Source organism: Strongylocentrotus purpuratus, unplaced genomic scaffold, assembly GCF_000002235.5.
Source record: "Strongylocentrotus purpuratus isolate Spur 01 unplaced genomic scaffold, Spur_5.0 spur5_scaffold_10, whole genome shotgun sequence".
NCBI lineage: Eukaryota > Metazoa > Echinodermata > Echinoidea > Camarodonta > Strongylocentrotidae > Strongylocentrotus > Strongylocentrotus purpuratus.
Genome location: NW_022145595.1, coordinates 10367043 through 10394358, shown reverse-complemented (window position 1 = coordinate 10394358; position 27316 = coordinate 10367043). Strand labels below are relative to the sequence as shown.

Below are 27316 nucleotides of genomic sequence, written 5' to 3'. Positions count from 1 at the left end.
CTCTCTCTCTCTCACTCTCATTCTCTCTTTCTCTCATTCTCTCTTTCTCTCAGTCTCTCTTTCTCTCAATCTCTCTTTCTCTCATTCTCTCTCTGTTCTCTCATTCTCTATCATTCTCTCTCTCTCCCCCCCCCCCCCCTCTTTCTCATCTCATTCACACTTTTTTAGCACATCTTACACTTAAAAATATAACTTATTAAAGAAAACTACTTGAACTGTACAAACAACGTAAAAACCATGTATTTCTACATTAACTCTTTGGCACCTGGAATGAATCGAGTCGCTCGTGACCCTCCCTTCATCCCACAAAAGAGAGTCGATCGGTTCCTCGGGCTACGGTTCAATCCATGCAAACAGAGTTGAATGCTAGCACGTTGAACGCATGGTCTGTGTGGGCCCTGGTTTCACAGGAAGAAGAGCTTGTCGCACAGTTCCAACGAGGGTTCCTTGTGGAGGTTCTGTCCTACCAGGTAGGCAAGCTTGTGTGCGTATTGACAAGGTGCGGGCACCCGGACGGTTCCTGGCCAGTTGTAGTACAAGTGAGTCAGTTTGTAGGCCAACCTGTTGTCATCAAGGATAATAATCACAACATTTAGAATGCTCACACATCCTTCCCTCCCGAAGGATGCTCGAGGCACCTAAGAAGGGGAGGGTTTCACAAAGACTTTGATCGACTCTGAGTTGGACTTAATATGACAGGCTGTTCATGCCACTAGTTGCTCTCACCATTGGTCTTTCAATTACGACCTTTAGATACAAAAAAATCCTTCAATAATGAACTATCAAAAAAACTCAATTCTGTAGAAAAGACCATTGCCAGTAAATGGTAAGAGCAAACAGCGGCATGAACGGCCTGCCATAGTGAAGTCCAACTTAAAGTCAATCTTAGTCTTTGTGAAACACCCCCAAGGACAATTTGAAAATACAAGTATAGACAAATCTGCATAATAGAAACATAATACAGCTTTTCGCCATGATCTCATCAGAGTAAATCATATAAAGAACAAACAGAAAGCCGATATCGAACAATATTAGTTGAAGCTGAAGGTACAGCGCCAAAAAAAGGGCTGTGATTGGCTGCCGGAAAGTAAACGAAAAGCTCTAGTATATCAGTATTCGTTTCTATTCTTGAAATTTTGAGATGGAATAAGGGAAAAGGGTGATGATTGGTTGTACGTACCTTTGCATGTGATCTGGTTTTAGTTGGGTGCTGTCGTGTACCACTACGTAGTGAGTCGGTGTGACTGTGCCTTGTCTTACGTGCTGGGATACCAAGAAGAAGTCGTACCACGTAGGGCGTGTGATGGTGTGATCTATGACCATACCAGGGTACGGATTCTCGTAGTTACCGCCCTGTAATCAAACACAATGAAGAACTTTGCTTAAAGGAATTGTTTAACAATGTTAAATCTGAGATAGAAGGCCCTACTTGTTATCAGTGTCTGTGATATGGTGTAATATTGAAGCCCTAAAAAAATTGCGCTTCAAAATGATCACAAAGTACCTAATTTTGATGTCCAATCATAAATATCTTGATTATCACACAGGAGATCAGCTTGCAAAAGTCATAGGATTTCTGACTCAACTAGAGGTTTATAATTATGATTGTAGCATGAGCTAAATCCAGCATTTGTTTCAGAATCTGAGGCAATGTTACCCAGTCACTTTAATTTCTTGCTAAATAAAGTTGTTTGAACGACTTGCTGAAACAATTCCAACAGGAAAGTTTGGACAATTTAGAAACGATTTCTATGGCACATCTATCTTTAATTCCCTGTGTGACAGTTTTGGTGTCTAAATGCAGACTTTAGACACCTTCCTCAGACATGTACCTGCAGGCTGAAGCTAGCCGCCAGTATTCAGATTTCAAGAAGATGCCATTTTGGCGATCATTGCATAATATTGAAATATTGAAACAGATTGCTTAGACTTCAAGTCCTAAATAAGCAGATCCTTCTCCATGTCAATGCTTCTAGGCCATCAACAACCAGTAATGACTTAAAGCAAAATAAAGATTGTTCCTTTTCAAATACATGGAATAGACTTATCCATCAAATCAAATATGATCAATTATTTTGTTTAAAAAAATTTAAAACAATTTAAAGAGTAACTTAATATGAAACAATATAGTAAATTCATGGACTTTCAATAACAAGTTTGAGAGTTAGATAAACAGAGAAGAAAACAATATATAGTGAAAACAAATGTTAGAGAAAGATGATATACACATTTTTTGCTGTGAGCCTTTGTCAAGTAATGGCAATTGTTATTCAAAACCTGTGATAATTCTTCAAAAAGGCGCACCTGTAACTAACTGCACAGTTCAGATAAAAAAGAAGGGAAGTCTGTGCAAAGCAAAGGAAAAGACTAGAAAGGCAAAAAGGAGAGGGGGAGAGAGAGAAAGAGGGAGAGTGGGAGAGAGAAAGAGAGAGAGAGAGAGAGAAAGAAGGAGAGTGGGAGAGAGAAAGAAGGAGAGTGGGAAAGAGAGAGAAAAAAGTAGCACAAAAAGGTGAAAAAGGAAAAAACGTGGAATATTCAAAAGAAAAGGGGAAAGGACAGAGGGAGAAAGTATCATTATCAATTGGAAAGATGAAATGTTCGCTTACCGCGACGGAGAATATCCTTGTGTTGATTCTCTTCTGTACGACTACGATACATAGCTGGGGCTTGTAGTCGGCACCAAACATACTGAAGCATTGAGAGAGCTGTTCCTGTTCGTAGGTCGCTACCACGTTGAGCTGCCCATCGCCAACACCGTCTCTGAAGATCACAATCTTCTCAGGCAACGCATGGTTGATCTGCAATCATATGGTTTGTCAAACAAGATGAATGTGACTGCGTTTCTGATACGTATTGACGTTCACCGACCAATGATCCTGTGACCTTTAACATATGACCTTATGAACCCAAACTCTTTATTTAATATTTTTATGGTCATACATACTTGAGCCCAGTTTAGTCCATTAAATAATTTGTTGTAAAGTTATTGCAATAGTATACAAATATACAATACCTTTTGAGGGTCTAGCAAAAACTATGAGCTAATGAAGAGGCATACATAGTAACTTTCCCGAGAGCAAATTTATATCAAATTTACTATACTAACAATGATAACGATCACAAATTATTTTCCACCTCTCCCCAGAACTCAACCTTCTCTTTAACTCTTATCCTGCCATAATGAATACAGCCCAGTGCCACAGGGCTAATCCCCACTGTGCCAAGTTTATTTTGAGATAATTTGATGGTGCGATCAATAGCGCGTGCAAAGCACTCAGCACAGTAAAATGAGAATGAACAATAACTGCTATTACGAATGCGAGCATGCATGTATAAAGCAGCTAAGCTGTGGCACGCTCGCATGAATTAAGCAGCCAATCGATAGCGCGCTCACGTGTACAAAGCACTATAACGTTAGCGTGCATGTGACCTTATGGCAAAGATATGAGTTAAGCTACAAGGAGTCCAAGTAAAAACAGAACTTACATCATGGTACTTCTTGAGAGATGATGTGAAGCAGAGCTTGAGACCACCGATCAACTCCTGATGTGGGGTCTGAATACATACCCTTGAAAACCAGCTGGTTAGATCACTGTAATAAATGAATGAAGACAATGTAAACTTTACATGAACACACCCTTGAAAATCAATGTGTTAGATCACTTTTAAATGCAAGATAAAGACTTGTATGAACACACCATGTAAAATCTATGTGTCAGATCACTGTAATAAATGAATGCAATGTCAACTATATATGAACACACCCTTGAAAATCAATGAGTCAGATCACTTATGGATGCAAGATAAACTTTTACATGAACACACCCTTGAAAATATTTCATTTTTCTCTGATGTTCTTCCACATTTGCCAAATAACAATGAAAATGCTCACAAATTATTTTTCACCTCTCCCTTAACCTCAACCTTCTCTTTAAATCACAAAAGTTTGCATTGCAATGTCTCAACTTCGCCATGAGTAGGGCCACACACTGAATTTTTTGGAAGCAGGTCTAGATAGATAGAACTTTAGAGAGTCTGTATGCATGAGCCCTATGTGAAAATTCTCATTTTGTAGGCCCGAACTTAAATTTAGGGTGCCCTTGTGTCCTGGGCACCTGTTGGTGTGTAGCCCTGCCATACGGGATGTTATGCCTCAGTCACGCCTTTGCGTATTTATGGCAAGCCGTTTTGACATTTATTCCTATTTCTTGATATCAAGATTTACCATTGCTTCACAACAGAAAATCATTTCTTAATATCAAGAAATAGGAATAAATGATAAAACGGATTGCCATAAATACGCAGCAATACGCGAACCAAATACGCAAAGGTGTGACTGAGGCATACGAGAGAAAGACTTACCGGTTCATACTGGCTACGAATGCTCCGATGGACTTCTTGCCTCTGTTGGGATCGTGATACACGTCGATACCAATCACCATCAGTTTGCTCTGTATACATAATAAATAATAATAATTAAATGAATTTATAACTAGCATGTATCCGAAACTTTGATCAAGGCGCGACAAAAATGACAAACAAATAACACATCAAAACAACTTCCAGCAAGATGCAAACATAGATGTGAAATAGTCAAGTGGTTTGAGCACTTGACTGTACATGCAAAGGTTGTGGGTTCGATCCCCAAAACGTCACTAATGCCCTTTGGCAAGGCGTTTATCTACATTAGCCACTCCGTACCCAGGAGAGAAATGGGGACCTGCTACGATGACGAAAGCTTTTGTCATAGAAATTGCCATATACCCTTACGGTGACCATGCAGTATTCCGCATTAAGTGCTATATAAACCCAAATTTTGTTTAGGTTTATAATTCATTATCATTATTATTCATGGTTACTGGATTTCATACATGCATAACAAATATTTTGATACCCTCTAGCAGCTAAAAAGTTTTATTAATTGTCAATCCCTCAAAATTCAAAAGGCACATGTTAAGGCTCGTTTAAATATGGTGTGCTAAGACGACGCAAAAAGCTGCCTCTGTTTTTTGTTAACGTGTAAATAAATTGCAACTGCGTGCAACAGAGGTAATGCTTGTATTCACTGCGCTCTGTGTTACAAGATGCAGAAACATGAACTGTAGTACACTCTAATGTGGGCTTCATAAAAAGACGCCAAGCTTTTGCTCCGTCTTATCCGAATGCGCCTTTCATGCGAGCGAGTATACTTACCAATGGGACATCCAGAGCCCACAGCTCTCCTCCAAGTTTGCAGTTGATCTGCAGAGCGATCTTCTGGGTGACGCTTCTCAGCTTCTGCTTCTGTGAGATGGTTCTTCCATTGATCACCTGATAACGAGATATTAATAGACATGGTCTAATCATGTGACTACTAACCAGTTAAAGACGCATAGTAGTCAGGTTTCACTGGGAATTTGACACCATTCTCATCAGTGTTGTCAGTCATCTAGAATGGCATCACTTTTAGGACGGTTAGATCTTGTGTTCCAATTTCAATTTCAATTTATTTATGTTTCCAACAAAATATTACAAATCAATTATATACATTTACAACAATTTAGGAATATATATTGGAAACAAAACTAAAAAGCAATGTTTGTACAAATGTGGAACCCTCAAATGGTACTTAGGAATAATGAGTAATTAAATTAACAACTTCGTAACTACAAAAGGAACTACAAAATAGGGGGAGGGGGATGCCAACAGAGAAGAGATCGGAACAAGACAGTACTTCACATGACATAGATAGGAGAACACGGTCACAACACAAGGAGTACACAATGCCAATAAAGAAGTGAGAGAACAGGGGTACAGAAATTATACAAAAGGATGAGCTGCACTGTGCCCTATTACTAATAACTACTGTATTTAAATCTAGTTACAACTGGTTATTACTGGTTACAACTAGTTAGTACTAGTTTTAGTATTGTGTACCTGAGAGGGAACGGGTGCCTCGATGCAGCAGAGTTTCTTGAAGGCACTGTAACGATCATCTCTGGATGTAGGGAAGATGGCAATTACGAGTTGAAGCTGAAAAGAAAAAGAAAAAAAAAACATCTACAGATATATGGAAAGGGCAATCACATACTTATTGTTTGAGTTGGTTTAATGGCACTGTACTGGTCATCACCATCATCATCCTCGCCATCAGCATTATCACTATTACCATTACCAATATCATCATCACCCAAAACATCAACATCATCATAACCATCATCATTACTATGATCATTGTCACCATCATCTTCATCCTCATCACTGTCCTTGTCCTTGTCTTCATCATATCATCACTACCATCATCACCACCATCAACATTACTATTATTACCAATATCATCACTATCATTATCACAATCACCAACATCATCCTCCTCCTCAATACTATTATCATCACCATCATCACTATTATCATTACCAACATCATCATCACCAACAACATCATCATCATCATCATCATCATCAACAGCATCATCATCACAATCATCATAACCATCAACATAATTACAATCACCACAACCATCATCATCACTATCACCATCATTATCACGATCATCATCACCAATATCATCTTCACCAACAACATCACCATTACCATCATCATCATCACTATCATCATTATCACCATCCTCTTCCTCCTCCTCCTCATCTTTGTCATCACCATCATCATAATCATCACTACCATCATCATATTATCATCATCATCATACCATCACCATTATCAATCATCACCATTCTCATCCTCATCACCACCATCACCACCACCACCATCATAATCATCACTACCATCATCATACCATCACCATCATCACCATCATCATCACCATCATCATCACCATCATCATCATCATCACCACCACCACCACCACCACAACTGCCACCCCCACCACTAAGAAATGCTAGCTAGCTAACCTGAGGGTTGATGGATTTCTTGACCATGTTTGTATAGCTCTGCGTCCTATCATCCTGCAGTTCCACCATAGAGGGATGTTCAATCTCAATGCCCATCTGTGGACAAACTTGCTTCATCATTTGTATGAACTCAGCTGCTTTGGGAGCGTCACGCCGTGTGAACACGACCACCCAGTTTCTCAGAGGGACCTTAAAACAAACATGCCATACAACAGCTTCTCATGAGTATCATCCAATTAGGCAGCTTCGTTCTAGTTCCAGACAGTTGTTTGTCCCACTTACGGTATCTATAATATCATATGGGCATAGAGCATTTCAACATGCAGTCCCTCAACTATGGAACAAACTTCCTATTAATATCAAGAATGTTCTTTTCTTGATCTATTTAAGCCTCTGTTAAAGTCTTACCCTGTTTCAAACGTGATTTCGTACCATTCTTTATACAATACAATGTATTATACAGGTAGTTTCAAGTTTGGATAATTATCATGCTATTATGTTCTTATTATTTCATTTCTTCTGTACTCACTTCTCTATTTTCTTCTATTTCAATAGCGCTTAGAGACCTAATTGTATTTTGCACTATATAAAAACTGAGTATTATTATTATTATTATTATACAGAGTTGAATATTAAGTCAAAGAGCTAAGAAAATATATAATTTAATAAAACTTTTAATTTATGTAGAAACATGAGACACACGTATTGGAGAATTTAATCTCTCATCAGCAAGCTTATTTTAGAAATCCATTATGAAAATTTTGGAAAGTCCAGAGAAGTGACGTATTTCTCTTGTGGAATCTTTTAGAAAAAAAGTGGGGTGGAAGTAATTCACAAGCAAATGTTGTTTAACAGTCCAAAAAGAATTTTAAAGGCAAAAATTAGAGCAATAATTTGAGACCTCTCTGTTGTGTGGTTCAGAAATTTTAAATAGAGACACATTTCTTTAATTTTCATATTTCCCCTCAAACAGTAACACTGAATTAATGATTGCAACAAATTTTGAATGTTACTTAGTAGCCAATCTTGTTTAATTTTCAACTGTTTTTATCATATTTTGATAAATTAGAAGAAGAAAAAAAATATACAAACATTAAAAATAAATACTATAAATAAGGTTTTACAAAAAAAATGTTATTGATATGGCAATGAAAACATATTTGAAACAGAATATTTAGAATAAAAAAACTGCCAGGAACTGAAGATGATAAAGTGAAAGTTAGATAAGACTTACGGCAGTGATGACATGTTGTCTGGTGCATTCACGCCCCCAGTCAGCTTCTTTCGACGCTTTGAACGATGAACGACCGAGCTTGATGTTCTCCAGAGGTAGCTGTCTCCCTGTCAACTAAAAACAATCGGTCAAAACATTTAAAAAATATTACCTTGTATCAAATCTGTACAAAGCTTCATCAATTATAAACACAAATGAACATCGTCCAGAGTGTATTAAGCTAGATCTAAAACATTTTATTTGTTTTAATTAAATAAAATATTAAAAAACATGAATAATGTACGCATTTATACCAAAAATGTTGTCTACATGAATATACTAACATACAAAGACAACAAATAAAGAGAACATTCCACAAATCCATACCAAACTTCATTGTGGCTGAATAAGCATGTGGGCGCCCGTTAAAAAAAAAGGCAACTAGCTGGAGTGCTCCCCAGGGAGTGGAGAATGTACACTGTAATGTAATCTCAGTTAAAATAGTCACCCAAAGAAATTCACGACAACTGAAAATTATGGACAAATTATATATGGATGGAAAGATATTCCCTTGAACAACACAAATAATATGCTGAAAAATCATATAGATATCATGGAAAGCCGTAAAATACAATTTTGTGGCTAGCTGTGTCTCGCATGTGATGTCACGAATCTTGACGCTATACAGAGGACCGCTGAAGGCAGAAGATATGGATTTCAACATTAATGATTTTGAGAGATGATTACTGCAGGCCCCAAACATATTTTGAAGAGGGAAGTGGTTATATTTGATCAGTAAGGCTTCCCCTTATCAATGATATGAATTTTGCATCAATTCAAAACACTTTTGATTCTTTGGCGACTACCTTTATGGTGAAGAACTTGATATAAAACCGGTATTGATATTCTAATCACTCACCTGAAGGAGGTCATGTTGCAGCTCCAGTCCCCACCCTGAGAGCTCTTCTGCAGCTTGTTCATTTGCATACACATTCTTGATGAACTTGAGCATGGACTGATGTCGCTGCTGAGGTGTGACCCTTGTATGCATGGCTAGATCCTGTTCAAGTTTTAGTGAGCAATGATTCAACAGTGGTATCATAAATACTATGACAATATTTCATCTGAAGTGTCCCACCCATAGAGGTTAAAGGTATAGACCAGTTTTGGAAACGTCCTCTCAAAAAATGAAATGGAAGCTCTTATTATCAATCATGTGAAAGAATATGTTTTTACTAATACATGATGATACAAATTTTGCCGGGAAACCGCCTACTAATTGATATACAGTCAAACCTGCTTTAGTGACCACCTGCCTACAAAGACCACCTGCCTACAAAGACCACCTGTCTACAAAGGCCACATTTGTTGTTTCCCTTGAAAATGGTTTCTCATTGAATCGTGTACTAAAGGAACCTGTCTATAAAGACCACCTGTCTACAAAGGCCACTTTTTGTGTTTCCCTTGGGTGGTCGCTATAGACAGGTTTGACTGTATTTGGTAAATTATAATATCCATCCGGCCTGGATAGATATTGCGAATGCACTTCAACATTAAACATTTGGGCATATATTTCTGTTTTTTGGCGAATTTAGGTTGAAATATTGCCATCTAAACCTCTGAAGGCAATATTTAAAGAATATTGAATGGATATTTTGCACCCAAAACCCTTGAACCGCAATTGTACCACTACCTTTAATAAAATCCTTCACATGGAGAGCTAAACTCTGTTGACTAAGCTGTAAACACAGAACTTTTTATCCCTAAATTACTTGCAGTTTACCTTCACCAAACCCTTTAAATAAAAAAAGGTCTTTATATTTTACTCTACATTAAGAATAATACTTGATTTGCTTATGGAGAATTCCTTGACAAATGTGAATCAATTGTTATGCAACATGGAGAATGATTTGTTAAACTAAATATTAGAATATATTATCAAATCTTTATAGAGCAAAACATATTGAAAGCAAAACCAATGATGCTCAGTACAAAATGTCCACTTTTTGCAGCATTACATTGTTTTAATTCATTCAGATTCACCGTTGCCATATTTCCTCCAGAAAATTGCAGTCAAATTTTTAAAAAAAATGATACTGAAGTTAGATTAAAGCCTATCTGCACTAGTTTGGCCAGGAGGAATTAGACCTCCCTGCGTGGTCATTGACAGGTGGTTATCTCATCAAATCAGCTTTCAATTAACATAAGAAAAAGGGGACCACTTGGACCAATGGTCACCGATTAGGCCTTGTTTGTTATATAAAGGACGCAAGTAGCTACAAGTAGTGAGGTGGGGCTTTAAAAGGTGATATATTTAGGAGGATTGTTTGATACCTTCATGATTCTGAAGTCTGCTCTCATGTCATCTGTGAGTCCTGTACGACTAGACAACTCTGGAATCAATCTGATCTCTTCTTCCACTGGGGTCTGCAACGATAAAAAGCAAAGACTACTTAATCACCAACTTTCTCATCTCAACAACTATGTTATCTTTTATTTCAGTAAACATATGTTCAGGGGTGATAGTGAGCACTAAAAAAAAAATAGGTTTTTTGTTTTCCCCTAAACCACGCCCCCCTTGAGTAAAAAAAAAGAAAAGGATTCGCGGGGGAAAAAATGGCATCTAACAACATTCCCCCCTTTTGAGTAAGAAAATTGGGAAAAAAATAGGGCAAAAAAGGGAAGATTAGAAAAAATAACGGGGAAATTGGTAAAATCAGGATAAAAGAGGGAATAGACAAAAAAAATCAGGGAAAAATCGGGAAAAATCAAAAAAAAATCGGAAAACCGATTTAAATCGGGTTTTTATCAGGCCTGTATGTTAGTGGTCATAGCTAATCTAAATTAGGGCAAGTTATTGGTTATTTTTGCACAAACCGGATGATTTCATGTACAGACATCTGGCTAAGCACCAATGATAAGTTTCTATTCCACAAAATGTTAACAGTTCGATACTTTGATATCCATACATAGAAATATGTTTTGTTTACATGTGTGATACAAAATAAATATGGGTAATGGATATGATGATATTAGAATATAACGTTAACAGTGTAGAACAGGAGAAAAATACAAAATAAAGACGAAAATTGGATATGATGATAATACAACATATACAAAACTGAGATGCAAAAGCAATTTGACTACAGAGCAAAGTGCTTTAGCTAAGATAAGATTATCCCAATTTAATGAATGTAAGAAATCAATATTTGGGAGTAGAACATTTGGAAAAAATATATATACAATCCAAAGACTTGTGTCACATATATGATTCTCATGACTTTAATTTTCACTTATATATTTATTTGATATTTTAAACAGGTATTCAAACAGTTTGAGGGAAGATTAATCTATAAATATCATAACAAAATAAAAATTAAGATGGACGTAGAACATACCCCTGGATTGTTGAGCTGTTTCTTCTTGATTCTACTGATGAGTAACGGCTGTCCAGGATCACTGATCTCAAGACTGTAGCTCTTCCTAAAAGCAGGAGCGTGGACAAATGGGAAAGATCAAAAGATAATTCAAAGCTCTGTAAATAGTTCTAAAAGTTAATAAAACTTGATGAGTAATGGTTGGCCTGGGTCACTGATCACAAGACTGTAGCTCTTCCTAAAAAACAGAAGTGTGGACAAATGGGAAAGATCAAAAGATAATTCCCCCCCCCCCCCCTATGATCTCGGCCGTTGAATGGCAGATTGCATGAAACTTTTCAAATGAAGTGTATAGAATACCATGGTAATTTAAAAAAAAATTGAAATATTCACTTATTTGCATATTTATGGTAACTTATGCAAGGTAAAAAAATTCACATTTTTACCCATAAATAATATATTCTTCATATTTAAACATTAGTTTTCTCTACATATATTTTTTAGACCATTTGGTATAATAATACAAAAACAAAATTGGATGAGCCAGGTAATCCCTCATGTTTTCTATTGATTTGATAATTTCTTATGTATTTCTTTGTTTCGTTAATTTATGTATGTTATTGTTTTTGTTGTTTTATTTTAATTCTAACTATAATTCAACTATTTTGAACTCCAAAATAAACACCTTAATTAAAAACAAGACCATATAACCAATGTTGTTCTCTTTTTTGGAAAAATGAGATTTCCATATGTTTTGTACACAAATCACGAAAATGAAGGATTTTTCAGGCTGACATGCAAAGACAAAAGGTCAATTGACTTTGTAACGGTAGGTCCAAATTCAAAAAATTTATTTCAAAAGATGCAGAAGACTCAAAAGAAAAAGTCATAAAATTTCAGCGCAAGATTCTTTGGCGTTAACAAATTAACTTACTTGTAGTAATCTATGAAGGAGATCTCTTCGTCTCGTGACTTGAAGGTGGTTTGAGGGTTGGAGTCCCAGTCAATATCGTCTACCCTGTACGTCTTGTTGTTGTAGCGAGTCAGAACCACCGTCCCGACGATCTGTCTCACGCACTCCTCTCGGAACCGTATGTTATTTGGAATGCGCTGGTAGATAGCTTGCCTGGTAACAAAGAAATTACGATAGTTGTCTCGATGCCACTAGACTTATTTTCAGGATTGAAATCCAAAAAATTGCAATTGATACAGAAGAACTAAGGTGTGCTCAACATATATAACAATAATAGTCAATTTAAATGCATCGTTTAACAATGTTAAATCTGAGATGCATGGTCCAACGTGTTTTCAGTATCTGTGATATGGTGTAATATTGAAGTCCTAAAAAAATTGCGCTTCAAAATGATCATGAAGTGCCTTATAAAGTTAAAATCTTTGAGTGACGGGTTTTACCATACTCATTTCCCCCAATAGACTGTAGTGTAATAAAATCTGTTAAAGACTAAAAAAAAAATTAATTTCCGATCATAAATATCTTGATAATCAGACAAGCGATCGGCTTTTAAAGTCATGGGGTTCCTGACTGACCTCAAGGTTTATAATTATCATTGCAGCACGAGCTAAATCCAGGATTTTGTTTCAGAATCTGAGAATCCCTTTAAAGGTACTATGTCCCATTTGCAGGCCAAAAAATGAAAAAGTTAAATTCCAACTGCATTTGAAAGATAATACTAATTTAGAACTTCCCTAAAAAAGTTGGGGCTTGAAAATGTCTTCAAGTGAGAAAATAACGACTATTATTTGTCAAATCGACTTTAGGGCTATAGAGCCCAAAAGTAATAGTCTTGATTTTCAGACAATTGTAACGAATGGTCATACATTTTATGCTGCACAAAGATTCAATCAGTTTAATCTTGGCCATCACAAGAAGTGGGTTATTGATGTAGACAAATGCTCATGTACCCTTTACAACTCTTTTCATGTATGTTATTACTAAAGAAGAAAAAAAGCCAGTCAGTCACTCAATAGTGTCTGACAGTGAAGTCTAGCAAGTAAACGGGTTTCCTTGCATAATTTGAATATGAGGACACTGCTAACGTTTAAATTTCACAGATAGGACATACATGACATATTCATAATTCCTGCAAAGTTCTACAGAATTTGAGGTTGGCTACAAAAGGGACATAGTACCTTTAACAAATAACACTTGCCTGCAATTCATGATAGTAATAGTCAATGTAATATCACATTTCTAAGCGCTTTACATTGCAATTATAATGCAGTTAGACAATCAGAACGATTACTATACAGACCACAACCACAGATACAGAGCTGCCAACATTTGATTTGGGTAATCAGGGAGATTTCTGAGAGAGCAGCATCGAACGACTTCATTGTTGGCGGGAACCAAGAATGGCCTTTTAGTGCCCCTGGTGGGGGGGGGGGGGGGCAGGGGGCAGGCCCCCAAAAGCTCTTGGTTTTAAGCCTCTTTGAAACCCTTTTAGAACACATTTTTTCAATGATTTCTCAAAATGGAAGGCTTTGATATGGCACATTTTATTTGCATACAATTGATAACATATGAACTTCACATCATATTTCAGACTATGAACTCCTGTTACCTCTATTGTGAAATGGGGGATGTACTTGTGGAAGGCAAGGACTGGGGTGTGCTTGAGGGTTTTCCTTGAAGTGACTGGTAGGTTGCTTGCTTGAGTTTGCTAAGGAGGTCCTTGCTATACTCCCTTTGGTAGCATGGGACATCTGTGTTGGCAATTTTCTCTGTTAGGAGTGCTTGAAGTGTTTTCAAATTCATTGATCCCCTGAAATCAGTTTTGTTCTTCCTAACAATGCTAAAAACTCTTTCACATGAAGCATTGGAATGTGGTATCACAAGCAAAGATTTCATCACTTTGCTCAGAAGTGTGTATTTCTTTGAGCCATTGCCATCCTCCATCTTTGAAATTGCAGACCATTTCTTGTCTATTCTCAAGTTTTTGTTCAGGATCTCTGGTTCCCCTGAAAAGTCTTCAACCTGGTATTGTGCAAATTCCAGCTCAAGCTTGTCCAGGTCTCCATTCTCTGATTGTCTGTTCAAAATGCAAGGGTACTTTTCAACAAAGTATTGCACAGATGAAAATGACACATCTCTTCTGGAACTGACATCAATCACTTCAGCCTCCTTAAGGAACTTAACATCTAGTGGCCAGGTTTTCAAGGCATAGTCACATGCTGATTCATAATACTTCCTCACCGACAAGTAGAAGTATGTCAAATCAGCATCTGTAAGACGAAGGGGAGAATCATCTTCTGGGCTTGTTGTACTCTCCAGGTATTCGCCTTTCGTAGATTTCCCAACACAAGGCCATTCCAAGTGGTAGTCATCTTTATATTTCTGATAATATTTCGACTTCGACATTGTCCTGGATGATATTTTAATACTCAAACAGAGAGCAAAATACAGCCTTGTTTTGGACAAAGTTGACTTACGCCTTCGGAAGATGCAAGTTATATCGATGCGTTCCCAACGGCAAAGGAGATCAGAAAAAAAAAGTCGGCTTCAAAATCCACTCTGCAGTAACACTGCCATGTTGGTATCAAATGATAATCCACTTAAAAATCACATCGCAAAAGTCCCCAAATCAATCCAAAAACTGATGTTGAAATGTGCAGTTTTTTGGGCCGATCGCAGCAGACAAAGTCTGCTTGTTGTATCAGTGCAACTTCTGGCTGCTCTGACGCGACCGATCGGAAACCGGCACCAACGTACCGGGACGCTACGGGGGCCGGCGAGGAAGCCGCCCGGCAGAGCAAGCAGGCGAATTGCTATCACACAAACACCACTCACATTATCACATGTTCCCAATGGTTTGTTAGATTAGCCCGCCAGTCGTTCGGCGTAACTCTCATTTATTACGCTGTTAAATAAAGTACGATATCACGGTAAATTTATATTCGACGACTGGATAACAGGAAAATTCATATTACAGAATTGCCGTGTGTTTGTATACGTACGTACGAACTCAACATGCTAGTCTTGTGAAACAGTCGTTTATGAAAATAATACAACTTAAAATCTGGAAATCCGGGAGATTTTTGCATGGGGTCGGGAAAACGGGATATTGGGTCAAAATCCGGGAGTCTCCCGCAGGATCCGGGAGACTTGGCAGCTCTGCAGATAACATATGACGTGCAGTAGATTTTAATATCTTATTTCATTTAAAAATGAATATTTTCCCCTTGAATAAAAAGGCTGCTCTGCAAAAGAGATTTAACAAGCCTACTTATGAATACTATAATTTGCCTAAATCATAATATTATTTTGGAAGCTCTTTTTAAGAGATACTGTTGCTTTTACTCATCTTAGTTTCAATATTATACAGCCATCGTGGTTCAGGATAACATTATTCACTACAGACCAGTCTTCATCAGCTTGAGTTTGCCAAATAACCCACTATTTTCAGACTCTGGATATTATCCCGAAGCTCCAAATAGCATCTTCACCAGACCGATACGCTCATCACAAATTAGCTTGGACGGGCGCAAATCAGCCAGCTATTTCCCCAAAAGCGGGATATTTGGAAACAAGACCAATATTTCTCTGGATATTTTCTCAACCAAATATCCTGCTAATTGCAACTGCGGGCTGATGAAGACGCAAATTAACTGGTTAATTGCGATCGGGATAGTTAAAATAGCGGGTTATTTGGCAAACTCGAGCTGATGAAGACGGGCCTTGTTCTGATCTGGATGACATGCACACAAAACGGTATAGATGGGACTGGTGTAATACTTACATGCTTTCTAGTACTGACTCGTTACATAGGACCTTGTGCGATACATCGGCGTGTAACATGAGACCTCCCTCGTACTGGCTGATAGCTGTGATATACCCAGGCCAGATCTCAAGTCTAGTCAAACAAATAATTTTCATTCATTTTATTTCATTTATTTCCACTTCTCATTAAAAACATATAACAATTTACATACAATATCTGATTAGCACAACAAAACAATAGAACATCACTTAAGGAAACCGCAATGTTAAAAAAAAATATGGACTCCAAGTTTTAGATACAAGATATCACGTAATCATACTCAGTCCGTGGAGCATTAAATGGATGCTCTGATCACATGACATCTCGTTCTTACTGGCTGATAGCTGTGATATACATAGGCCATATCTCGAGCCTATTCAATAAACAAACAATAGAATAACAAGTCTTCACCTGATTAGCTTCATCTTCATGACAAAGAAATTCTTCACTTCATTTTTATGCGAGAAAAACTGTGATTTCATATGAAACGAGTTACATAAATAGCTCTTGATCAAAATTTTGACACCGACTACATGTACAATGGTTAGTAGAAAACAATAAATTCATCATATCATATACCAGGGCTCAACGCTATTAAAGATAAAGTTGGGTTCTGGTCATGCGATTGCATTGTGAAAAAAAGGGTGTCGAATGGATCAGAAAAAGTTGATCATGTAGCATGTAGGTATTTTGTTTGATTCTGTGAGAATTCATTTTCTTTTTTTTACCAGAACTCAAGTTTACCTTTAAATAAGGGCCAGGGACACATGGCGCTCAAAATCTAGGTCCCGACCCCCAAATTTCAGAAATTTTACATAGGGCTCAAAGCAAAAATGGCCCTAAAATTCAGTCTAAACCTTAATGAAAAAAAAGTTAGTGTGGAGTCATGCATGTGCATATTGAGGTCAGATGACCATCGTGTGAAAATGTATCTCAGGTTAATGAAAACTGGTTGATAAGGTGAAATGAAAATGTTGATTTGAAACTGTGCGGTACTTCTTTAAAGCCTACTCACTTGTGCTGAGGTACGATGGAGGGCGTGGTGGGATTATAGAAATGACGTCCGACTTGCTTCATTTGAAGTATTTTCATCACCCTGAGAAAAAAGAGGAAAAAAGAAGAAAAAAAGATAAAGATACAGTCAAACCTGCTTTAGTGACCACCTGTATAGAAAGACCACCTGTCTACAAAGACCACATTTTTTTGTTTCCCTTGAAAATGGTTTCTCATTGAAACATGTATGAAAAAAAAACCTGTACAAAAAGACCACCTGCCTATAAAGACCACTTTTCTTGTCTCCCTTGGGTGGTCTTTATGGACAGGTTTCACTGTATAACATTGAATATCTATCAAATTAACTACGCAAAAAGGAAAGTGGTAATCACCAACCACAATATTTGATATTTGGTCAACAACTATAGAGTAAGAACACAATTGTTATTGAGGAAAATGATCTTGTGTTTCATTTAAGGATTTATTTTAAAAAGAACAGATTTATAATTTGTGTGTTCATTATAAGTTTTGGTTGATAATTTGTAGACAGACAATGGCGACTAATAAATGTTGTTTATCATTATTACTTAACTGAAAGCAATGAAATTTAAAATAACTTTTCTTTCATCATGTGAGGAAACCATGTAGAATAAGTCATCAAGGTAAACATTTCTTTTCTTTCTACAAAGGAACAGATTTAAGAAGCTAAATAGGTATTTTCATCTATTTGTTAATCACCATACGCTATCTCAAACCTATTCTAGAGGTCCCTAATAGCAAAATGTTCTGCATAGAAAAACACATATCCTTAATCTTCATATTGAGGAGAAACAATCAAATTTTGTACAGGTGTACAAAAACCACTTGATGAATAATAGATTTCTTGAAAGAGAGAAAGAGACGCAGAGAGTGGATGAGAAAAAGTGAAAGAGAGGGAGAGAGAGAGAAAGAGAGAGAGAGAGAGAGAGAAGAGAGAAGAGAGAGAGAAGAGAAAGAGAGAGAGAAGAGAGAAGAGAGAGAGAGAGAAAGACACAGAGAGAGAAACACAGGGAAATAAAGCGAGAGAGAGAGGGGTAAACAGACAGCGAGAGAGGCAGACAATGATAGAGAGAAGCAGACAGACTGCGATAGAGAGAGACAGAGACAGAGGCACAGAGAAAGACAGAGAGAGAGAGAGAGAGAGAGAGAGAGGATAAAATGCAACATACTTTCTGAAGATGATGTTGTAGATTTGAGTGCATTCCTGTGGATTGATTTCCTTTACCAGAATAATCTTGATGGTGATAGTTTCCTGGTCATACAACCGAACACTCTCAAACAATGTCACCTTGTTTTCATTCAAAGAAACAATAAAAGTTAAAACATAACATTATTTATCTGCAATACAAGATAATCTAGTAATAATCTATACAATTCTGAATATATAATACATATGATTACACAGTTCATACACAATATCATAATTTTTTAGACTAAAATGAGGAAGAATGTATCACTGAATGGAAAACATCACTGCTACCGATTCCAAATGGAAAAGGGGAAATGGTGCGGCACAACTACAAATAACGATAATGGTGATGCTACTAATGAAAACAAAATTAAATTATTTTTGTAGCATTCTAAATACATTTCTTTGTAAATCCTTCCATACAAAGTATTGAAATCTCAACTAGAGCAACGTATTTCATATGAGAGAACAGTGTGTGTTTTGTGTCACTTTGTGAGTGGGAGGGGGATACAAGACAGAAAGAGTGAAAGAAAAAACAAGAAGAGAGAGAGAGAGAGAGAGAGAGAGAGAGAGAGAGAGAGAGAGAGAGAGATTGAATGTGTTCATATGTGTGTCTAAGACAGAAAGAGATAAAAAGAAAGGGAGAGACAGGGAGAGCCAGTAAGAGATGGAGAGAGAGAAAGGGGGGGGGGACTAAAAGGAGAAAGAGAGAGAGAGAGAGAGAGAGAAGAAAGCTACACAAATTGAGAGACAGACAGAAACAGAAAGAGGAAAAGAAAATCAAATAAGATAGCTATGCAGCGAGAGAAACTGAGTGGGGGAAAAGAGATAAAAGTGAGGGAAAAAAAGAAAAGGGAAAGAGAAGGTAGAGGAATTATTTGACTTGATTTTGATTTATTGGTTTCTGCATCTTTTTTCTTTTTTTCATCATACATTTTAATGAACATAATATGGTTTGATACAATATTTTAAGTGTGTATAATTTTATACAGATAATAAACGAAATTAAACAAATATATTGAATGCATAATTAATATACATTAGATGCAGGAGGGCTACAGAAATAAGCAAAGGAGAGTTGGAAGGGGGAAATAAGGAGATATTCAACTTGATAGAAATGATTGAGATACAGACCTTTTGAGGGAGTTTGTGAGGTAGGAAGAGGACCGCTCCATCAAACGCTCTGACTTTACCAATCACATCCGAGTGATCAAAGACCATCCGCAATCTTATCTTCTTGCTCTCGATCGGCGGATCAAAGGATACAGCGTATTGCCACACTGCCTTGTTCACGCACTTGATGCGGATGTAGTTACTCGCAGCCTTAACCCTTCAAGATAATGCAAAAGAAATATTTTAATTGAGCACTGTACTCAAACCGGGGGTGATAGTGAGCACTAAAAAAAAAAAAAAGGGTTTTTCCCCCCTCAACCACGCCCCCTTTGAGTAAAAAAACAAAAAAAAGGATTGGGGGGGGGGGGATGGCATCTAACAACATCCCCCCCCCCCCCCTTTTGAGTAAGAAAATTGGGAAGAAAATTTGGGGAAAAGGAGTAAAATCTGGAAGAAAAAATCAGGAAAAAATCGGGAAACCGATTTAAATTGGGTAATTATCAGGCACGTTTAACTGAGCACTGTATTAAAACAGAGCGACCACATATATAGGTCATGTGAGAGTAAATGAACTCTAGTGATATAATTAAATATTATTGGCTGCCCTTGAGTGGGATATCTGATATACCACTAAAGAAAGCCAATACTATTATTATCATACATCAAATAATTGAACTCTGGTGAAATTTAAAGGATTGTTCAGGTTTGAAAAATCAGCAACGGGTTAATATTCATTATTAACCAAAATTATTGATAAAATATCAGTCGCAAAATGTGTTTGAAAATGCTTCAAACTATGACTGACATTGCACCAGAGTGCATGAAAGAATGTTAGAGCCTTTATGAAAATTAACAGATACTGGAGCCTGGCCACAAGGGAGTTTGTGCCTTGCATGACATCAGTTCATACTCATTCCACATTTTAATTTTACGTTTGAATATGTTTGTGGACCTTCCTGCTACCAAACTGAAAAATAAAAACGCTTACTCTCTCCCAGCAGAGCCATGGATCTTCTTGCTTTGCATGAATCAGTTCATATTTTTTCCACGTTTTAATTTTACGTTTGAATATTTGTTTGTGGACCTCCCTGCTAGCAAATTGAATTGCTATGAAAATGGTTTCTTATTGGAACATGTACTAAAGGAACCTGTACATAAGAAACACCTGCCTATAAAGACCGCTTTTCTTGTCTCCCTTGGGCGGTCTTCATAGACAGGTTTCACTGTATTTGTTTGTGGACCTCCCTGCTACCAAACTGAATTATAAAAACGCTTTACGGCTTACTCTCTCCCAGCTGTGCCATGGATCTCCTTCCCTTGAAGAGATAGATGGCCCATCTTCTCGTCCAGGTTAGCAAACCTATCCCGGGTATCTCCACCAGGTCCCATGGACGGAGTCGGTGTCGGTGCGGGGGAGGGGTATGCCGAAGACGCAGCTGAGGATGACGTCATCATGCTCGGTGAAGGGGATTTCCCTGTCGGCGAGGGGGATTTCCCTGGCGGTGAGGGGGACTGACGAGCTGGTGAAGGGGTCTGACGAGCGGGTGATTTCTGTGCCGTCGGCTGCTGCTGTGAAGTAAAGCCCCGTCCGATAGGCATGCCTGAGAACCCACGCCCAAACGATGTGGGTGCTGCCTGCTGTTGCGCACTTTGTTGGCTCCCTGAAGAACAAAATGAAATAACATAATTTTTATTAAAGCACTGATCGATTATAAACGAAGTACACTCTAAATAAGTCAAATCTGTTCGGAATGCAAAATATAGTTTGATTTATGCAAAATTCAACTTAGGAAGAGTAAGTAAGCTAAAATCACATGTTTGGCATAGCTGGAATAAACAATTTCTCAATCTAATTGTGTATTTGCTGTAGAATTAAATGGATTGATTTCATATGACAACAATATGTCTTCATTTTCATGGCCCTAAAATAGGCATCCATAATATATCAAAGAAATTATGATATTTTAAGACTCATGAGTGCACTCAAAATCAAGATTAGCCAGCCGTCATATGATCCAAGGCATGCAGTTTTTTCCTCTCTCTGCTGCCATCTGCAGTCTACTGCAGAACAATGTCAAAGATCGAATATGATGGCTGCTGAACTCAATATCGAGACTTGTGATTCCTCAAATGTTGGAACTTCGTGAGGTATTATGCATTGTTTACCAACAAAAAGAATTGATGTGTGGTTACTATAATACTACTACAGAATTTTGTTATTTTAATGATATTTCTAGTTGTTTTAAACTGTATTTACAGTCAAGGATTTGATTTTCAACTTTACCTAGGATTTGCTACATCCATTTTTGAAAGATAAAATGTGTATCTATGTTGGTTTGAAATTTAAAGGATCTGTAATATGTAAAATGCAGGGATGCCAGTTAGAATTGATCAGAGGGCCTGAAAATCACCTAGAATGAGCTATTTTGTACACAAAAAAGCCTAAACTATGGTCTAAAAATAACTCGCCAGGGTCTGAATTCAGGCAATTGCCTAAAATTTGGCATCCCTGAAAATGTAAATTCAGGCAAAGTCATGCTATGACTCATCCTTGCTGAGTATTCCCCTACAGGAAATGTTGAAATGCCTCTAAAACCACTACATCAAGCTGAGAAGAGATTGCGCAATGGATATGAGGACAGCCAGCATTTTCAGTGATAATAACAAAGAGACACAGTGGCTTTTAGAGTACCAGCAAAAAAAAGTTTAAAGTCTAAAAACACACCCTAGTTTGCATGAGATTTGAGAAATGTTTTCAAAATTTAGTTCTCTGTAGATGAATGAGAAAATTGAAATAAATGTTTATTTGACAGCATGTGCATACAAAATAATCTTTAAACTTTAAAGGTCATGTCCAGTTTTGGAAAGCTCACCTTTTCGACAGATTTCACAAGACTATATTTAACTGGTTTCTTTCTTACTTTTGTTTTTGCTACCAAAACTGCAAATGGGCTTCAAAGACCGTCAATACTACTGGGCCAGAAGGGATTAGACCACACAGCAAGGTCGCTGACAGGTGGCTATCTCATTAACTCAGCTCTCAACTAACATAAGAAAAAGAGGATCATGGGGGACCAACAGGCACCGATTGGGGAAGTATTCTATATAGAGGGAGCAAGTAGCTACAAGTAGGACAGTGGGGCTTTAAGATACGACAGAGAAGGCCCTCATTAACTGGAAGTATCTTTTGATACAAGGAGAACAACACAAGACACTATTTTCTTTCCGATTTCCTTTTAGGTACCAGAACTGAAAACGAGCTTTAGAAATATGAGAGAAAAGACCCTTGTTACCTGGCGGTTTTGGCTCCTCCTTCTTGATCTGTTGTTGCATGGCAGCCATCTGTAGGCCCCTCCCAAACGCTGGTTTAGGGGCACCGGGTTTAGGGGCACCAGGTACCGGTGCAGTGTCAGGTCTGCTAGCTGGTTTACCTTCAACCTACATACAGTCATAAACAAAGTTATTATAACCTCAATTCGTCACGGGAATGACATCATTTCTAGGTAATCTTCAAAAGTCTACAAATTAATGTTTCGATACATAAACTAATTATAGTTGCCAACCTTCCATAGCAAAAATTAGAAATCTCTCAAAGTCTCAAGGCAAAATTAGGAATGGTTGTATTTTGTATAGTTTTCACATGGAATGTTTCAGAAAAAGAGAGGAATCTTGGGTTCAAAACAATAGCTTGAAGACCAAAAACAGGAATGGTTGGCAGCTACTGGTATGCTTATACATGTATGGTACTTTCTCAACAGCCAAGTTTCATATCAAGCATTCATAAAAAGAATCAAATAAGAATCTCTTAAACAGCTTTGTTAAGGAATGACCCCCCATAATCACATTCTATATCATTCAGTAACAGACCTTTATAAAATTTGACAGTTCATAAATTTGATGAATGGTTGATGAAAACACAAAAGTTTTGAAAGTGGCTGATTCTAGTTAATTTAAATCATATTGTTGTGTTTGGGATCGGTGTATTTGTAGTTATTGCAATATCGAGAGGTACATAAATAAAGAGGTGCTCAGACTTGTATTTTAAAGGGACTGGATCGGCAGTTTCCATGTGCAGAATGCCATAATTCGCTGACACCAGACTTGGTGGAAATACCATTAATGGGAGTACAAATCTGCACACAGCAAACCCGTTGGCCAGTCAAGAATTACCCCCTAATCGCTCGGAGAGCTTCGGGCAGGGGTGAAAAGCGAAGCATTACATAAGGTCTAATGGTCATAAAACTGAAGGCTAACCCTGGTGATTGACAACACCTGTTATTGGGTAAACACCCGAACGGTGTCGAATTCCCCATAAGAGCTGACTTCTATGTGACTTTAAGCGTAATATACAAGAGTATAATTTATTAACTCTAAAAACCATGGGTCACATAGTTTCAGTATCAATATATATTCACAAGTTGTAAAGTAGCCAAGATCTTAGGTGTGAGCTTGGTGATGGTCTGAATTCCTCTCTTCTTTCAAGAGGGAGGCACACTCATTATATTCCCAAGTTCATTCTCATGGTCATCTAGCTAACACATGTAAGCTGTTCTGGGAAAGGGTCTTATCAAACAAAGGGGGCTTTAATTATTGAGAGGGAGACATGCAGGAAGTCTTTTGTTTGGAGGTTTGGGGGTTCGTATGAGATGTATACAATTTGGGGTTTATTTGGCTGGGATTAAGTCATTAAATGAGTGTTCTGGAAGGGGGAGTCTAGTATCACAGGGTGGGTCTTATCTGTATCGGGGCATACTGAGTGATATCATATACCATAACTGAGAAGGTGTAGACTAACTAGTACTACCATTACATTTTAAAAGACATAAATTGTTGATTTTGAATCATTCATATTTTCAATAATCAAGGAGATTTTATGTTCTTGATGTGGAATTACTAAAAAAAAGTCAAAAATACTTGAAATTTTGCCTTTGAATATATTTTTCATAAGGCTGCAAATGGCTCTCCATAATTTTTAAGTCAAATTTAGAGTTAAGTTTGACTTAGGATCTTTGTGAAAAACACACCCCGGTTATCGTTTTGTTGGACTAGAGTAAAGTACCCGGTAATCGGTCAGCTCCGGTTTTCGGCCAATTGGTTGGATACATGGTAAAATCACTTTAAAATACATCGCATAATAGCATAACACATATCCCACACATACCATACCATGCCAGTGTCACTGAAGAACCACATTTGCAATGAAAAATATATCCTAAAATATCACATTTTACCGATGTAATCGGCGGTCCCGCTACCCAAATCTGAAAAATCGAGTTTCTTACGCGTGTATGTAAGAAATATGGGTACCATAAAATGAGCTTTATTTCAAGTATTTTTCAGATATAGAGCCCGATTTTGTGCTGGTCGCAAGCTCAAAAGTATCTCATCGCATGTATTAAATCAATGCAGCCGCACACCGCGACGCACACACGATATGTCTGTCTAATTCAGATTCCAACTTCCGATCACCGCTGTGCCTGTATTCGGCCAGGCGAGCACCCGGGAGCTCCGGCGTGGGATACCTGCTCCGCCCGCTTGTGCTATACATCAGCGCAGAAACGCACGGCGCGCGCGAGCGCTTCCTATTGACTTTGTACATGCGGCCGTAAACTGAAACGCTCGGCCGATAACCGGCTCCAAAACAGTGAAAATTGAAATGAATATTGTCATGGCAATTCGTGATTTTTTGGGGGGATTCTTTTTTTGTTTAAATAATAATAATATTTGCTTCATGATTTGAACAAGAAATGATAATAAATAGGAAGTAAAGAGTCCAATAAATAGGATTTTGTCTTAAGTGGCCGAAAACCGGGTACTTTACTCTATACCTTGTCTCCGTTTGTATTATCTCCATTTTGACCGGGTCTCCTTTGCGGCTCCTCCAGGAGCTTCAGGAGAGCTGCTCCTCTCCCTCCGCGTCCGAAGCCTGCCATCCTCTCTTCTAGGAAGACTTCAGGTTGGTTCTATTCTCAACTGATCTGTAAGGGATTCAAAGCAAATGGCCAAAGTCAAATATCATCGAGTTATTTGACAATGCTTAACAAATTAAGCACCCCCTCAGACATTGAGACAGTCAGTAGCATTGCCCTTGCCTTGGGTCTGACTGTATCACATGGAGGAAACAATATTTTAAAAATAGGAACAAAGTCTTAAAATAAAGTTAATCACATTTAGAAGCCATTGAGCCAAATTCGGAGTAAATACGGCAGAAAATAAAAAATGTCTGCACCCCACCATCAGTACGGTATGCAATTGTATTGTGCAGCAGTTTGCTGTGAATCGCGTGAGAAAGTGCAATTACAAAGTCTTCGTTTTGGGGAAAAACACTCGAAAAAAAAAAATAAGAAAATTGAAAAAAAACAGGTAAGAAACATACCGCCTTTTAAATCATGACCACTAATTGAACAATTGATGAAATTTAATTGGTTTTGGGTATGTTTTAGTAGGGTATCTCCATCGCCATGATGGCAAGCCGGACCGGTCAAACTCAAACTCAATTTTTGGATAGGAAATTCTGAATCAGCGCCAGGCTTCATTCCCATTTTCCAACTGCAAAGGATGTTTGTTAGTTTACTTGACTAGTCTGTATTGACTTGTTTGTGTCGCTGTGCCACTGTCTTGTCAGACACTGCTCTGAGTCTGAGCCGAGGTGAGTGACTGACATCATGATGTCAGTTGTCACTGTCACATGCGATATGCGCATTCAATATGCAGTACCGATGTGCACAGTGCATGCAGTGGATCAGTGCAGCGACACTCAGACTCGGACGGTGCAGTGCAGTCGGCCGTGGCCGTCGGGTACAACTCCGATCCAGCAAATGTCTACAAATACATCAAGAACTGATTGTTAAGGTTAAAAATTAGGGTCTAACTATTGTTATCGTTCTCATACAGCACCTGTCAATTCTGATTTCTGTTGATTGACGTCTTGATTACGAAGGCTCGCCTTGAACTTCAAGTTGAAGCATTACATGTGCACAAGTCCATAGATCTACTTGAAATTTATTTGTAAATAACAATTTTTTCGCTGATCCCGGCGGCCCGATCTGCTCGGGGCGCTGCCTCATCTAGAAACGTATATACGCGTACGGAAAACATACTATGGAAGGCCATCGCCGCCATATATCGCAAGCGAGCTTGCGTTACTGGTTAGTAGCTTACGGTAGTTAGTTGTAGTGCTTGCGTTACTGAGTAGTAGCTTGCGGTAGTTAGTTGTAGTGCTTGCGGTAGTTGACTGTGCAGGATTATCGTTTACGTACACAAAACGGGAAATACAGTACCGCATGTTAAACATGTGTACGTATATTTAACTCTGGCGAATCAGAGCACTTGTTATAGCGGGCCGCCGGGTAGCCTTTTTCGGCCGTGTCGCGAATTTTGTTATGCAAAGGTACTACGATCGGGGCGAGTATGTGTTAGTGTTACAGTATAGTTCGTACTATTTAGTCCTTATAAGACTGGTCTGTATCTTTTAATCATACTTTATCACTTCTCAAATGGGAAAATTCTGGCATTTTACTCTCTGAAAAGTTTACAGTTTGAACACCAAAAAAGGGAAACAGATGTGGCGCGGGACGGAGCTAGAATTGTATGGGGCATCTTAGATAGCCCGACTTGGCCTGTCAATTCATTATACATATTTTTTAATACGTCTTGTCGCAAGCAAGGAGGGGGTGGGGGAGGGGCTCAGGCTGTTTTGCAATTTAGGGCGTGGGCTGAAAGGG

General features: G+C 37.9%; 1 protein-coding gene across 1 annotated transcript; it reads right to left on the bottom strand.

Moving 5' to 3' along the window:
- Positions 1 to 246: 246 nt before the first annotated feature.
- LOC115921666 (piwi-like protein 1) lies at positions 247 to 26606 on the bottom strand. Its single transcript, XM_030979459.1, has 21 exons — positions 26490 to 26606; positions 25421 to 25570; positions 22886 to 23030; positions 20878 to 21253; positions 19614 to 19809; positions 18460 to 18578; positions 17274 to 17354; positions 16238 to 16351; positions 12415 to 12606; positions 11502 to 11586; positions 10438 to 10530; positions 9023 to 9163; positions 8125 to 8238; positions 6891 to 7079; positions 5917 to 6012; positions 5194 to 5310; positions 4363 to 4451; positions 3487 to 3592; positions 2607 to 2798; positions 1181 to 1353; positions 247 to 561 (listed from the first exon to the last, which is right to left on the bottom strand). Exons 2-21 carry the CDS (start codon positions 25523 to 25525, stop codon positions 405 to 407), a joined length of 2880 nt encoding a protein of 959 aa, XP_030835319.1. The 5' UTR covers positions 25526 to 25570; positions 26490 to 26606; the 3' UTR covers positions 247 to 404.
- Positions 26607 to 27316: the final 710 nt, after the last annotated feature.